The 16,263-nt window shown below is 34.7% G+C and overlaps 2 protein-coding genes across 2 annotated transcripts; one reads left to right on the top strand and one right to left on the bottom strand.

Annotated features, from left to right (window-relative positions):
• LOC147277083 (SH3 domain-containing protein) lies at window positions 1-4,516 on the top strand. The gene is made up of 10 exons (XM_086253169.1): window positions 1-199; window positions 979-1,101; window positions 1,189-1,258; window positions 1,351-1,502; window positions 2,492-2,593; window positions 2,792-2,992; window positions 3,122-3,184; window positions 3,293-3,445; window positions 3,552-3,626; window positions 4,103-4,516. The coding sequence occupies exons 1-10, from the start codon at window positions 140-142 to the stop codon at window positions 4,217-4,219; spliced, it is 1,116 nt and encodes a 371-aa protein (XP_086109295.1). The 5' UTR covers window positions 1-139; the 3' UTR covers window positions 4,220-4,516.
• Window positions 4,517-5,458: 942 nt separating this feature from the next.
• LOC147277082 (squalene synthase 2) lies at window positions 5,459-14,850 on the bottom strand. Its single transcript, XM_086254872.1, has 14 exons — window positions 14,512-14,850; window positions 13,982-14,024; window positions 13,154-13,243; window positions 12,129-12,204; window positions 11,657-11,726; window positions 10,687-10,830; window positions 10,477-10,581; window positions 10,137-10,283; window positions 9,142-9,217; window positions 7,941-8,029; window positions 6,222-6,313; window positions 6,093-6,138; window positions 5,932-5,998; window positions 5,459-5,818 (listed from the first exon to the last, which is right to left on the bottom strand). The coding sequence occupies exons 1-13, from the start codon at window positions 14,704-14,706 to the stop codon at window positions 5,933-5,935; spliced, it is 1,239 nt and encodes a 412-aa protein (XP_086110998.1). The 5' UTR covers window positions 14,707-14,850; the 3' UTR covers window positions 5,459-5,818; window position 5,932.
• Between the last annotated feature and the right edge of the window lie 1,413 nt (window positions 14,851-16,263).

Below are 16,263 nucleotides of genomic sequence, written 5' to 3'. Positions count from 1 at the left end.
CTCAAACAACTCTTCCAAAGCAAGAGCCTATAGACATTGTGAAAGCCTTTGTCTCTGTCTATCTCTCTCTCTCTCTCTCGTACAAAGTCCGTTGATCAAGACCCAAAAAACTTGGTTGATTTGGCCATTCAGCTCGTGAATGGAAGCTATCAGAAAGCAAGCCACCAGGCTTCGCGAACAGGTCGCCAGGCAACAACAGGTACTGTTTCTCAACCAAATCCTGATTCCACTAGATCCAATTTTCTTTCATCCCTTTCAATCTCCAACACTTTCCTCTGAATCCCTGTTCTTGTTTGAACCAATTCCCAGTTCGCCGTTGATTTAGCTCCACTTTCCTTTTCCTTTTCTTTTTTTTCTTTTGGTGAAATTTGAAGTCTTTTTCTTCTGGCAATGCTTTATCTTTTTAGGGTTTGACATGTTTGATTTGCTTCACATTGTATGATCCAACAAGATGCGTTTGCTTTTCAAAGTCGTAAACTTTTATCAATGTTGTTTATTCAGATTTGATATGTAACCCAGAAGAATGTAACTTATAATGAGTAGAGGTGATCCTAATTATTTTGGTGTATTTCTCGGAAAACATACTTGGAATCTGATGGTTAATCTATGAATTTTGGTGAATTACTTGGAAAACATACTTGGGTGAATTGAGACATGGGTCTAGGAAGGATTGCAAAAACAATTTATAGGTAGAGGAACAAATAAATATATATGTTGGCCCATATGCGTTAAAAGATTAAAGCTTAGAGTGGGTGTTATGGGTTGGGTGGTGCATCTTCAACTATGATCTATCAATTTGAAGCTCCTTTTTATTTGCGTCTTTCTCTGTTATTAACAATGTTTTCTTCTTCTTCCTTTTTAGTGAAAAAATATACACGGCTAAATTAGATTGCATTCTTGCATTAACAAAGGTTTACTTTCGTTTCATTTTTAATTTGCTGAAAACAAGCATTCTGATAATATTGGGCTTTACTTTAGGCTGTCCTCAAGCAGTTTGGTGCTGGAGGATATGGAGGTTCCGATAACTTAGTTACTGATGAGGCAGAACTCCTGCAGCATCAGAAACTTGAGAAGCTTTACATATCAACACGTGCTGGCAAGGTTGCATACTTTCTTTGTTGTCGCTATCTAATCTACTATCATTTCATTTTTTACCTCTACTTACAGAAATTTGAATTCACTTTTTAGCATTACCAAAGGGATATTGTACGTGGTGTGGAGGGATATATTGTCACTGGATCTAAACAAGTTGAAATAGGTGAGTTGGTAAAGTTTTATGTCATTTGTCAAGCCTGAGCCTAATTTCTGAAGGCCTTCATTTATTATCTAAACTTTAACCTTGTTGAATAGGAACAAAGTTGTCAGAAGATAGCAGGAAATATGGTGCTGAAAGTACATGCACTAGTGGTAGTACATTATCAAGAGCTTCATTAAGCTATGGACGTGCTCGTGCGCAAATGGAGAAGGAGCGGGGAAATCTGTTAAAAGCTCTTGGCACACAGGTGTGACAAATTTTCTTCACTTAAATAAATAATTTACATATATGATTAATTATCAGGATATGTTTCTGAATGCTCTTGAGTCTCTTGTGGAAGGAATTAATACATTTTGTATTATCTCTTTGCATTGTAAACTATAATTAGCACTTTTCCCAGGGGGAAGGGGGAAGGGGGGGTGTAAGAATCCAAATTCAAGGTTTTGTTGTGTCTACTTTGGTTATATTACACATGATAAAACAAGTCATTTCTCTTGTGACTCAGTCCGTTAATGCCTAGGATGCTATTTAGAATCCTTTTTTGAGACAAGTGACAGGGATGGGGTTTCAGATACACAATTTTACCTCATCTTCTATGTTCTAATTTGTAGCAACAGTGAACACGAGTTAAGAATCTAAATTCAAGGTTCTGTTGTGTCTACTTTGATTATATTACACATGATAAAACTAGTCATTTCTCTTGTGACATATTTTCTCACTGAATCTGCCATGGAAATTCTTGCAACTAGGGCTGTGTAGCACAGAAGAAGCATAGAGCCATTCCGCTTACAGTAGTCATGTATTGTTGATTTTCCATGCAATCAGTCATTCAAAATAGTTCTAGTACAATTTCATCAGAAGTTATCTTTGTTACATTACGGTCCAGTTCACTAAAGCCTCAAGATAGGACATACTGCTGCAAATTGAGAACAGTGGAGCATATGAACTTGGATAACTTGCTTAGGTTCCGGTTCTCCTACCACCCCAAAATGCTTCCCTCCTAAGTAATGCACAGGAAGGCATCCAAATTTTGATTATATGTCATCTGAACTTGTCATACATATGATATCGACATTCCTATATTATTAAAAGTAGTTTTTATTGTGCTTGACATTTTATTTCAGTTATCCTTTACCTTTTGAAGACCATTGTAAGGTTTAATTTTCGAGTAGTTTCGTCCTCCTTATTGCTATTAGAGGTTAATGTTTGCAATATGATGTTTCAAATTATCATTAGGTGGCAGAGCCATTAAGAGCTATGGTAATGGGAGCTCCACTGGAGGATGCTCGGCATCTTGCTCAACGTTATGACAGAATGCGGCAAGAGGCTGAAGCTCAGGTATCTTTAATTTGTGTTTACCAGAGACTTTCTGAGCGTTTTATTCTTTATTCCTACAACAACAATATTTAAGGCAGGAATGCATTGTGAGACAATTGATGTACCTCATACTCATAGCAATACAATTGGTAAAATCTAAATTGATTTGTTGATTTTTTTTACAAGCGTGTCATTGTGCGTTCTTTTGAACCTAGACAGGCTATTGAAGTTTCTAAACGCCAAGCAAAAGTGAGGGAAACACCAGGAAATGCAGAACTTGTTATGAAACTGGAAGCTGCAGAATCAAAGCTGCAAGATCTGAAGTCAAATATGTCAATATTAGGAAAGGAAGCTGCTGCAGCCATGGCAGCCGTTGAGGCTCAACAACAGAGGTTGACTCTCCAGCGACTCATTGCCATGGTATTGCAAGTTCCCTCAAAATTGATTATGAGTTAAATATAAGTTTTTTTGGCTAATATATATTGGGCATTAATATGTAAACTTATTCTCGTAAAAAAATGTTTCTTGTCACTTTGTTCTCGACCGAAGGTTGAGGCAGAGCGTACGTATCATCAGAGGATCCTTCAGATACTTGATCAACTTGAAGGAGAGGTATGCAATCATATTTCCCCACCCCAAAGAAAGCTTCTCTCATTAATGCAAAATTCAATTTTTGAGCATCAATTAATGATTTTGTGTATGTTCGTCTGATATTGATAGATGGTATCAGAACGACAAAGAATTGAAGCCCCTCCTAGCCCTACTGTTGACAACACCATGCCTCCACCCCCACCTTATGAAGAAGTTAATGGCGTATATGCTTCTCAAACACATAATGGATCGTCAGACAGCATGGATTACTTCTTAGGAGAGGTTGGTAATCTGTGAAATATTTGCTTTCTTTTTGTTTGAATGATGCAACTGCTGCACTTGAAGTCTCATGTGTGATCATTTATGTTTATTTGTCAATTTATTACAGGTTATGTTTACATATCAAGGTGTATCTGATGTGGAGCTCAGTTTGTCAGTTGGTGACTATGTTGTTGTGCGAAAGGTTTATAACTTGCTTGGATATCTCCATACTTCATCTACATTGATCCTTCAAATTGGAATTAGGAGTGGCCCAGGGCTCGGATTTGGACTAATCCAAAATCTAACCTAAATAAAAAATGGGAATGATCTGTGGTTGTATTAAATTATGATAGTTGATATTCACCAACTGGGTCCAATTTAGGATATTAGGTTGAGAACAGCTTAACCCTGCATAAATTATTTATGATCAAGGTTGGTTTTTTCTAGGGCTAAATTGTATTGGATTTTGGATTGCCTGTTATCTCAGGCAAGTCAGGAGTCCAGGTTGCACATTGCAGGCTAATTGCCTTTTATGCATATGCTTTTTTGGCTTCTGGCAAATAAACAAATAATAAAATAACAAAAAGAAAGACCATGTCATATGCATACAAGTACCTTTTGGGTAAATCCCGTATGATGTGAATGCTTAACATGATCTGTATTTTGTGCTTTCAACAGGTGACAAACAATGGTTGGGCAGAAGGTGAATGCAAAGGCAAAGCAGGTTGGTTCCCGTTTGGATACATCGAAAGAAGGGAACGAGTGCTTGCAAGCAAGGTGGCTGAAGTGTTCTAAAGTTTTCTGATGGGTTGGCTTATGAGCAGAGTGTTTTTGTTCTTTTATTTTCTCTGCTTTTTTGTGCATGTTTTTCCTTTATATGTACTCAATTATGGGGCGTGCGTTCTTTCAAATATAAGAAAGCATGTCCTCCCTTTTGATGTGATATAGATACTAAATTCATTCTGTCTATTGATTGATATGAGTACCCTTTATTTATTTATTGATTTACTTCATCATCTCAGGTGCAAGTGTATCGAGAATTTCATCCTTTGTCCATATTTCTTGATAATGCAATAACATTTTGTTTCTTTCCCTTCTCTTGTTTGTAACATATTGAACAAATGACAATAGTTTGAATGCTTCACTTCGTTAAATGGTTGGTAATTTCTGTTTTCTTTCTCTTTTCAGATGAGTTTTCAGTTGATAAGGAAAACTGAATTGCTGTAATTACTCTTCAATAATAAAAAATTTCATCAAGTCTTTGGGTGTTCAACAGTTTGAAACTGTTAAATTCTTCCAAAATCAACCAATCTTGTGTTGGTGGGTTTGTAGGCTTTGCAATCCAATCTAAAACTATCTGATAATTACAATCCAATCCAATTCAGTCTAATGTCACCCTAATTGGAACGGATTGGTTGCCTCGTTTTTTACCAATAAAAGAACATTTGAAATATATATAAAAAAAATGTCATCAATTTTAATCGAATAACAAATTTTATAGAATTCGATTGACATGAAGGTAGAAGAGAAGAAAAGTGTTTTGGTCAAATAATGTACCAAATATAATTTTGTCAAAGGCTGGGTTTAACTACCTGTTTTTGGGATAGAATCACCTTTACAGATTTAGTTGAGGGTGACACCCCATACTCAGTTGACCCCCCTTGCATATTTTAAACTTAGGTTTGTGCTCAATGTACCTACCATTATTACCAAATATATCCTTGCTAACTCAAGGTCAAACCCACAATTTTGTTTGGTAGGTTACCAACAAACATTTGAAGGTTGTTCGAATAAGTGGCTACAGAAACATTGATAAAATGTTCAGTAGTTGTATACCGATCAAATACTCTGGAAAAAAAAAAGTCCTCGAGCTTAATTCAAGTAGTGAGAGAAGGTAAGGAAATAGGTTAGGATTAACATAACATAAATCAAAGGTTGAATCCCTTTCAAAATAAAAAGGATATTATTCCGGGAAACACGAAACTTGGTAATCAAGCTCAATCAAATATTTTCTTACAAAAAAAGACTGTTCAATTGCACGCTCAATTTTCTCTTTATATTGGTTGGATATACAATGCCAGCAGCATTGTCATTGTTGTATACAAGCATAAAATAACTACATTTATAGAACAAAGTATCCTAGCTCAATCAAATATTAACTCCAAAACGAAAAAGGGAAAAAAGAAACACAAAGTCTCAATTGTATGTCAATAACTATGCTAAATGGGGTTGAAAGCTACAGAAATAATTTCAGGGGACTTTATATTGGATATATTAGGGCAGAAGCATTGCCATTATTGCATACAAACATAAAATAACTACATCAGTTTCATGGAACGAGGCGTGTACTTTTGTAACCAGCCATTATGTTGGGGAAATTCAAGAATGCAAACCCTGCACAACAGAAGGAAATGTAGTGGAGTGAGGAGCAAGAAATAGTGGTTTGCTCTCTAAAAGAATTGAAGATTATTGAACCAGTTATGAATTGTTCTTGTGATGAAACTTACATTAGATTCTGGGGCTGGCAGAGATATAAGCGTAAATGATGGCGAATAGAATAATCAACGTCACGATCTGCATTCGTAATATGGATTATAATCAGTATGTACTTTCTAGAAATTATATTAATCTGTTCTGTTTTAATTTTCTATATCTAGAAGAAACTCACCAGAGTTGAATTGTAACTTTGCTCACTTTGGATGACGTAAGATTTCCTAATGTGATCCATAGATACTTGTCAGACAATAGAGAAGAATGTTCAATATTCAGATAGGACAAACTAGAAACCATGAAATACCTTTTGCTCAGGACTCCAGATTCCTTGCATGTTTTCTGTACTGCTTCAAGTCTGCTCAATGTTTTTGTTGCATTAGGATCATTCTTGTCAACCTGAAGCCAAAATTTAATTTTAATGTGTGAAGTCCCTCTGAAAATTATAACAGAGAAAAGGACAAAAAGAAAGTTTGCATGACAATGAAAGCATGGGTGACAACAGTGTAGTTACAAACAAAATAGAAGTGAGCTTTTTCACCAAGTAAGGAACCAAAATAATTGCTTAGTTAAACAGCTTTTATGGTTAGGAAAGACTAAAAGTTACTGCACATATAAAAATATTCATGTATGGCCAGCCCCAGTTAACTTTTTTATGTTTCTTTTCCCTTTGTAACATATCCAGCCCCATGTTGAAGGCTTAAAATTTCCCTAGGATATTTAATAATTACAGACATTACTCAACCATTTTAAACTGGCACAAGGAAAATCACAATAATAAATGAGTAATATTTTCCAATGATTGCATCTTTCCCTGATATGAATATATTGAGCTTTCACATACTACCCACAGAACTGGACTTGAGTTGAAGATTTCCCACAGGTAACATTTGGGGTTATCATCCTGAAGCTATAGAACAGTACCTTCATTGTGATCATGTTTGTGCCGGTGTGTCTAGTCAGTGTCGGTGTTCATACAACAATGTTTTTAGAAAATGGGGAGGATAAGCCCTGAACCTTTGAACTGCCACACCTCACTCAAATATCAGTCCCTGATTATAATAACTAAATTAATGGCAAGCTCATTTACATCCCCCTCCCTGCTCTCTTTAACTTTCCCATCACAGAAGAGCTAGAAGGCTCAAGACATCTTATTGATTTAATATCTACTTGCTTAGTAATAGAAAGTTTAACTTATCCTGCATAAACCATTTAATTCCTTCCTTCCAGACTTTCATGTTTGAAAAAATCTAGTTGGCATACATAATCCAGATAAAACCATACTGGGTCAAGTAGCAACTCGATGCCCATGAGCCTGAACTTAAGTCAATTGGATTGAGGTGGGTGAAGGTAGTCCTAGGTTCAAATCTTGATGCATGCAAAAAATATGGTATACATATTGACACATCCAAAAGAGTTTATTATAAGGGGTAGTCATGCGTGGGTTAGGGGGTCCACTCATGTTTGTCCAATTTACAAATCCACTTTACCGGAGGAACCCATTAGACATTTGCCCAAGTTAGTTTTCAGGTTTCTCGGGTTGTACAAACTATGGGGTATCTTGAGTGGGTTGGATGGATTGGAAAAGTTGAGCAAAAGAATAGATAGTAAAATTCCCAATAATTAATATAAGCAAATCTAAGTGGTTGAGCAATAATATTGAATTATCGAATCTATCTCTTCTAAATCAAACATTTCCATAGAAACGTAGTATAATCGAAACAGGGGAAAAAGAAATATATAAACATCAAAATATATAAACACACATGAATATATAGTAAATATATTCACATATACAAGTCCCTCATACTGCTCGGGTTAGAGATTTTCTCCCGGTGTGTTCCCCACTTTTAACTCTGGTTCAGAAATTATGTTTGTGTTTACTCAACTTATCAAATATCCCTACCCGAGTTGCCCAAAGTTGGGGTTGGTCGGATTCATAAATCCAAGCCTTACCCTTGGTTTATTGTAAAGTTAAAGCAGTCTTGTAAAAAGCTAATATATCTTGATTTTAGAAGCATCATACCTTGGACTTTAGAAGGGAAGCAAAATCAAAGAAAGCGCCATAGACATCAGCCATTGTTTTTGTTCGGTCAATGATTTTTGCTGTAAGACCTAGAAAGCATAAGAATGAATTGAACACTGTTCAGTAAAGAATTATGAAAAAGTCACACATATAACCAATAATTACACCAGCATCACGGTACTTATTCTATCCAAAACATCACAAACCCTCATAGAATGAGCGAGAGGGCCTGCAAATAAAATTAGAGAAAAGACAGAAGTGGATGGAGGGCTGGGAGGTAGAAGACAGAGTCAAATAGTAATCATACTATTTTATTTTCTTACATATAATTTTTATCATCAAGTGATATCACAGAGCACTTCCCAAATAAAATATACAATACGCAGTATTAACATGTGCTAGTCAGGGACAAGGACAACTTGAATTCTTACAAGACAATATTTTTGCTTCTCTCTCCCTCCCTCCCTCCCCACACATACACATGCATGAATTCACACACATGTAGATTTATATATGCATGTGTATGTATTTTTATCTAGCCATGCTTGTGTTCATTGAATTCTTACAAGACAATATTTTACTCCCCGGCCCTACACACATGCACATATGCATGCGTGAATTCACACACATGTAGATTCATGCATGTGTATGCATTTTAATCTTTCCATACTTGTGTTCACTGAATTCTTACAAGACAATATTTTACTCCCCAGCCCTACACACATGCATGAATTCACACACATGTAGATCTACGATATATATATCATGAAGCCAACCACTAACAGCTAAGAAGCCTTTGAATATCAGCCATCCATGGCCCTTCTTCAAGCAAAGCTCAACGTTGACTTCATTTCTTTTTTTGGATGTGTAAGTAGGTACTTGCGCTAATATTGTTGGGATCAATATATCACAAGATACTCAACTATAAATCTAACCCAATTGGAACAAGTATTGATATACATGTATAGAAGTCTCTAACAGTCTAAGCTTCCCCAAATCTCTAAATACTATAAAAAGAGGTTTCTAGGATGAGTTGAAATCCAGTGGCTGACAGTACCACCCAAATGACCATCTCATGGCACGTGCAGACCACCCTTTCTTACAAAGTCGTGTCTTAACGTATGCAATTGTTTTTGTTTTAATTATTTCAAAACGCATCCAGTTTCAACTGAAATACCATGTTCATAGATTAAAATCTTACCACGCCTCAATTTCACTACACCTCTGAAGACCTCAATGTTGTTGTAGCATAACGCTAGTGTGCCAATTGCCATGATCTAGTAAAAGCAACACAATTCAAATGAGATTCAAACTTCAATAAAAGATCTTTTACTTTGATAGAATCATGGTTAAATGATTAAACTGCACACTATGAAATCAGATAATAATATATTGACATTTGTATTAAATGCAAAAAGCTTAGACAAACACAGTCTCATGTATTTCTGATCAAATGAAGAGTTCCAACAAGAATTACAAAGGATTGAGATCAGGAACAGTCTACACCTAAACCATCAGAGACTTAAAAGAATCAAAAGCTCATCTGGAGAGATATTATTTAGTTTGAAAAGGCAAGACATCCTGGAAGCAACATTACTAGATACTGCCACCCTAGCAATTGAATCCAGTCATTCAGTGAACAAATCACACTTAACATTTTAAATCATTGACATTTGATAGACTCATAGCATCTTATAACCTTAGAATTCTTAGATCAATAACATTCCACTGGTCCAACTTCCAATCAAAGTCACAATCAATAGGTTCTTTTATGACTTGTACATAGAACCAAAGGGCCATTATGTAATCTTTATGGTGTCACACTATAATGGTGGCTAGCATGGTTGTTTTTTGAGAAAAAAAATGTGGTTAATGTCCAGTACTCTATGCAATTAATGAGGGTCCGTGTTCAAACTCCTAACAACGTAGCAGTGTGCTACTAACTTATTCTGAATGAAAACGATTCTGAGTCATCTGATTTCTGGTCATGATTCGAACCTTTCTTTCACAACCTGGTTAACTGATTTTTTTCTATAAGCTATGTCATTATAGTTCATAATTCATTATGCAAGTTTCTCACTCAATTTATCCAAACAAGATTTTTATTTGTTCTATAAATACATAACATACACATGTCAAATTATGAGACACACATACGACCAACAGTTCTGTTATTTAGTTGAGGACATCATCTACCTGAGGGATGGCACAAAATCGAAATATAGCAGGATCTCTTAAAGCAGCCATGTACTTCAAGCAATCATCCATATGTATCAAAGCATTAGTGACCATATCATTCAAACATTGCACTGCCTTGTCTGAGTTCTCCTCATATTTCAAGTCCTGGGTTGCAATCATTACAAAAAATCAGATAAGAATTCTAACTGTGCATGCAGTGGGTGATGCATAAATTATTATATCATCCCACAGTCATGAGCCTCCATGATGATTAGTAATAAAATGAAGCAAAAGTCATTGGAGAGGCAAAATGATAGTCGTAAGAAGTTGACAAAACTATAATTGAAAGGAAAAGTACCTCAAGTTTGTTAACATATTTACTCCAGATCTGACGTGGCCAAAACATGCGTGACTTTGGTATCTCATTAATATCCTCCAGATAATCTCGAATAATGTTTGTTTTCTGTAATTTATTAGATCCAAACATTGTAGATTAGAATCAAACTATGAAGCCCAAATTGTTACAAAGAGCAGAAAGCATTTCTTGCTTCATATATCATTGCTATACCTGAAGAAATAAGCCCATTGAATTTGAGAGGTCATCCGAAGCCAAATCTTCCAAATCAGCAGCATGGAAAAGCTTGGACAAACCTAACCCAACAAGTCCCGCCACATAGTGGCAGTACTCATCATAGTCATCAACTGTTTCTACCTGCAAGATGAGGGGAAATACATCCAAATCAAATAAGTACACTTGACCTTTCTGCACATTATGCAAAAATTACACTGTTATTACAGCTTTAGAAAAAGGAGATGGAAATCTCATGCATGGAAAGAAAATTTAAAGTCGATCTATTCCTTACGCACTTCACTACAGAACCCGATTTCCCATGATGCAAAAACATTAAGCTTGCTAAATTTGCGTGCTTATATGCACAAATTATGGTCCATAAGTGGAAGTTGGATACAATAAAAGATGTTTATAAATTTTGTAAACCAAAAGTGGCTAGGTCTCAACTAAGTGGTTGACCAAAGAAGCATTACTTTCTTATTATAATATATATTTTTAACTCATATTTTTAAGTTACTTAATAAAATCATAGTTTCAAATGTTTGTATAATAGCATTCAAAAAATATATAAAATACATGTCTATAAACATCCATACTCGGAAACATTTCCAAATAAAAAATGGCATATAAAAAAATTGAACATATTGCATGAACACGTGTCAAGAAGCATCAAGAAACAATGTAATCCGTGTCAAAAGGCTGTTAATCCATGTCAGAAGGCTTTGAGAAAAGGGATTTTTTTTTCTTTGGGTGGCGTTGGGAGGCTCCAAACAAGGATTGTAAGTTGAATATAAGGCTTCATGAAGTTGAAATGAGAGGTAGCAAAAAAATTGTGCATGTAATCCCCTAATCAATACTAGAATCTTATTATTAGAATGCATGACTCAGCTGTGTGTTAAGTACAAGAAACATGGAAACATCAGAATACATCCACCCTTTCTTCCTGCAGAATAAATGGATCACAAACCTCCTTGCAGATAAATTTTGCCATTCCTGCACCCATTCTTTTGGTAATATCCTCAATTGCCTCCTGATAACTGAAAAATCAGAATGCAGATTGTTTATTAAAAAGTGTACATAGAACTCCAATCACATAAGAATGTATAACTGTAAAAGGAAACAAGAAGATGCCAAGAGTTGTTACAACATGAAGATGAGGCATATCTTATAGATCCCAATTCCACCATGCAATATCTTATCACCTATTAATTATTTATGAACTACATGTAATACTAAATAACTAAGTGACATGCCTTTGGATGAGCCCTCGCAAAAGTAACAAGATGAAAAGATTAAGAAAATTGAAAAGATCAGATTATAATCAGTTCATCAAAAGAGAAGCTGCAGCATGAATTTTTAAGAATGGACATAAAACTCCAGTCCCAAAAATGAATTTTCCAATTAATCAAACCATGAAATATACAAGGATAAGAAATTACCCTTTCCCGAGTTCCAGGAAAGCAGTTGAAACATGATGAAACTGGTCCATGAGAACTTTGTAGTCATTTGTACCACCTTAGGACAAACAAGGAGCTAAATGAGCAAGCAGACCACAATTCTCATCAACATATTAATATGCGAGTAACAGTCTTACCAAGGACCTACAACAAAAGTATCTGCACCTGATGTCTTCTTTTGTTTGTTTATTTTTTAATGAGTTAAAAACATTTGCAATGCACTTAATAGTTAATATTAAAATATAAATATAAATTAAATAACTCTTGACCAAACCCTGAAGCATAAATATAAGCAGGTAAAACTTATTGTTTACAGAAAAACAAAAATGGAGAAGAATATTCTTTTGTGAGAGTGGCAGAGAAACAGGTTAGTCAGATTTTTTCTGGTACAATTCAAACTTTAATCATATTTTCAAACAGATACCAATATTTTCGAGGTTCAAAACTGAATACTCTAATTAAGAATATAGGTTAAATATGCTTAAAACTTGAAATGTCTGCTCTCTTACATGTTACTAGGAGTTGCTAGATAACATATTTTAATGTATATTCCCCGATATGCCTTTATATATAATTATTATCAAATTTTGCTTTTTTGGTTACAAGGGAAGGCCAAAGAGGGAGGGGGGATTCGAACTCTGGCTTTGGTTGTAGGGGTAAATGCTCTCAACCACTAGAGCTACAAGCCCTCACATATAATTACTATCTAATAAAGTCCTATTCTCATCCATTAGATCAAATATGAACAGTTGAGATGCACTATGATGTATTTTACCTACTGAGCATCTCAACCATCTATTTTTTATCAAATGGCTGAAAAGCGTGTCCATATTTAGAATAAAACTCTATATAAATGTATGTGTGTGTGTGTGTGTGTGTGTGTGTGTATATTATCAGAATAAATTTTTTTACAGCCTAACAGGTTTATCTATACTATTCTGCAGTCTATAGAATATAGGAAGACAGCAAACATGAAGAATGTGGTATTGAAATCTAAACCCACTCACATGAAAAATGCCAGTCGCGATCATAAATGTGACGATGAAATGCTATCAGGATCGGGACTTTGACATCTGTCGCTATGCTTGTATCATCCTCTGTTTAGATCCATCAGAACAAATTAAATCCATGAGAATACATTGAGTTAATATATTACCACCAAAAGTGGGAAACTGAAGAAAAAAACATTTTATTACAGTACTTGTAAAAATCATGCAAGTAATGCACATGAACTAGGAGCAGACTCTATATCAAAACAGATAGTTTCTGTTTTGGCCCATGTAAAAAAAAAAAAAAATTAAAAAGATTATGCTATATTTATCATCCAAGTATACAACTGTGAATAGGTAAGATATATGTTTCTTAGTTTTAGTAGGAATACAACATTATGCCGTCTTTAATTCATTAACCGGAGGCTTGATAAGCATTTTCTGTTCACATTTTTTACATAGAAATAGTAATCATTGAGAACTGATTTTGAGTAGTTCCACTTTCCACCGGACAATAAAATTTAGGTTTTAAAACATCTTAAAATATTAATTCTAACAAAAATAAAGTATAGAAAAATGCCTTTTGAAACTTCCAGTGTCAATTTTCATATATTCTAGAAATCTCCATTTTCAATGTCAATTTGGCTTCATTAGAAACTGTCACCAAGTTTCTAATGAAGCCAAATTTCAGAAACATGTCATGCAGACATAATGCGCAAAGCACAACTGCACAAGACGAGAGATTTGAAATAGAGATTAAGATGCAGCAAGCCAAATTGAATTTTTCAGACACAATTAATGCAAAAGTATATAGGAAGCAAAAGACAAAAGAAAACAGAAGCATACCAACAGTGTCTAGAGCTCGAAGAACCAGATAAAATATACAAACCTGCAAAACCGCAAAAGTCAACACTAGAAAATGTCAATAAAAACTAACATAAGATGGAAAATGCAACAAGAGAAATGATATACACTAGTCGGTAAGCACCTTAAGCAACAAGTAATAATAGTAGTAAACAACAATCTCTTCCACAAGAGAATTAAGACCAAAACTGAAAGTTACTCCATATCTAGCCTCCAATCCAGTGCATGCTTACATATACCATCCACCATATTCAAAAAATACAGAGAAAGACCATAAAAATAAAAAAGCCACAGAAATTCAATCAAAATACCCACTAAAATTTAATCATCACTTAATTATACTAATACATACCATTATCAAAAATTTAATCATGGTATTAAGATTCCCAGATAAATCAACAGTCAAGACCACAATCGATTAAAATCCTACAAACCCACAAATCACCAATCGAAAAAAAAAGAAAGCAGATACAAAAAACCAAAGCTAATGCATACAAAACAAGAAAACTCACGGCGTTACGGAGCTCAACACCGAGCTGTTGGATAACGAGAGCGAAGCTCCGAGAGACCTTGTGAAGCATGGAATAGCAGAAAGCCCAATGGGGTTCTGCAGGGACCTGCTTCTCTATGTTCCTCGCAGCCATTTTGAGCTTCAGAAGCGGGTAAATGTCATCTGGGTTTTTCAGCATAGTCGACAAGCTACCCATGTTTTAGAGATCTGAAGAAAGCAAAACCCAAATCCCAGAATCTGAAATCGCAGGCAGAGAGACGGAGAAGCGAGGAGTGGGAATTGATTATGGTTTTTTGCCAACTGGCTTTTTGTAGGTGGTGATGATAGGAGATGGGCTTGGTCCAAGGTGGCGTCTACGAATCTTGGAAATTAAAGAATTGGGTTTTGGAGCGAAAAAAGTCGTTGAAGATGAGCCAACGTTTTTGGTCACACTGGTGCTACACTGCTAATGTGATTCTTTTTTTTGTTTTGTGGTTGGAAAAATTTATTTAATTTTTTTGGTGTGTAATGATTTTTTCTATAAAATAAAGAAAGCCTTTTTTTTCCAATTTGCATACCTAAACGGCTAAACTTGGACCCTTGTTCCAATTCGGTACTTAACTTATTATATGTTTTAATTTCATACATAAATTTTTACATCGTCTCAATTCGGTTTTAATACTTGTGCTAATAAACGGCACCAAAATTAAGCACATTTTAGTGAATCTAGATTTATAAATTGACTTTGGGATACAAGGCACATAATTAAAATATATTAATATTATTTAACAAAAGTCACATTATTGGACGAAATAAAATTTTAAGTGTAAAATTTAAAATAATAATAATTTAGATACTAAATGAGACAATTGTCAAATTATAAGTACCAAAAACAAAATCTACAAAGAAAATAATGGAGTTGAGAATTGAAAGAGACGGCACAGCCAAACAGCACAAGTGAAGTTTATTGGTGGCAATTTTTTATAATATTTGGCTTTTATTATTGTAGGAATTATTTATTATTTAATGTTTAGGGCCTGATTTGTTTGACGAGAACAGCGAATGGGAATATGCGAATTGCGAATTACGAACTGCGGGCTATCCGCTGCGGTATAGCGTGCGATGTGGCCTCCCAAGTTTGAATAATATTAATGTGAAGGGGTTGTTTGGACGTCTTTAGAGTGAAAATGAAATTATTTTCCCTTCTCCACTTTGAGTGTTTTGGATGATATTGATAGATAAGTCCAAATAAATAGATCATACCCAAATCAGTAAAGCTTCTGTACAGTTTGATTTTTTCATCAAGCGTTTTTACCCTCTGTTTGCAAGCTTTACGTCAAAATAATAATTATGTAAATATTTTTTATTACTTTTTATTATATGCTATTTGTGAAATACTAATACTCTAATACAATAAATTAAGAGAGGCAATTTTCACACTTCATTTTTCTTCACTTACACCCCTTTTTTAATTTTTAATCTTTTTATATATTTTTATTAATTAAATTTTTAAACCTACTCTTCACCATGACCCACATAGCAAAAGCCACGAACCACCCAAAAATAATTAGGGTTTAGGTCTTTTAAGAGTATTTTTTAGGGTTTAGGTTTTTAGAAATTAATAATTGTACACGTGTTATAATTTAAGTGGATTGGTAACACCATACCATTATGTCACGTGATGTTACGGTCACACACAATAATTTTCTCAACTAATGCTCTAAGAGAATTCTCAACTTTAAAGGTTATGATGAACCTCAGTACTCTTGAGCAC

The sequence above is a fragment of the Dryas octopetala genome, chromosome 8 (assembly GCF_963921425.1).
Source record: "Dryas octopetala chromosome 8, drDryOcto1.1, whole genome shotgun sequence".
In the NCBI taxonomy this organism is placed as follows: Eukaryota; Viridiplantae; Streptophyta; class Magnoliopsida; order Rosales; family Rosaceae; genus Dryas; species Dryas octopetala.
Note: the sequence above shows the minus strand (reverse complement) of the source record. Positions and strands in the feature narration are given on the sequence as shown.

Coding starts and splice junctions, on each gene's coding strand:
- LOC147277083 (XM_086253169.1), top strand. CDS start 140: ATGGAAGCTATCAGAAAGCAAGCCACCAGGCTTCGCGAACAGGTCGCC. Junction 1,102..1,188: donor TATCAACACGTGCTGGCAAG/GTTGCATACTTT, acceptor TTCACTTTTTAG/CATTACCAAAGGGATATTGT. Junction 1,259..1,350: donor ATCTAAACAAGTTGAAATAG/GTGAGTTGGTAA, acceptor CTTGTTGAATAG/GAACAAAGTTGTCAGAAGAT.
- LOC147277082 (XM_086254872.1), bottom strand. CDS start 14,706: ATGGGTAGCTTGTCGACTATGCTGAAAAACCCAGATGACATTTACCCG. Junction 14,025..14,511: donor GTGTTGAGCTCCGTAACGCC/GTGAGTTTTCTT, acceptor GCGGTTTTGCAG/GTTTGTATATTTTATCTGGT. Junction 5,999..6,092: donor AAAGTTACAATTCAACTCTG/GTGAGTTTCTTC, acceptor TTACGAATGCAG/ATCGTGACGTTGATTATTCT.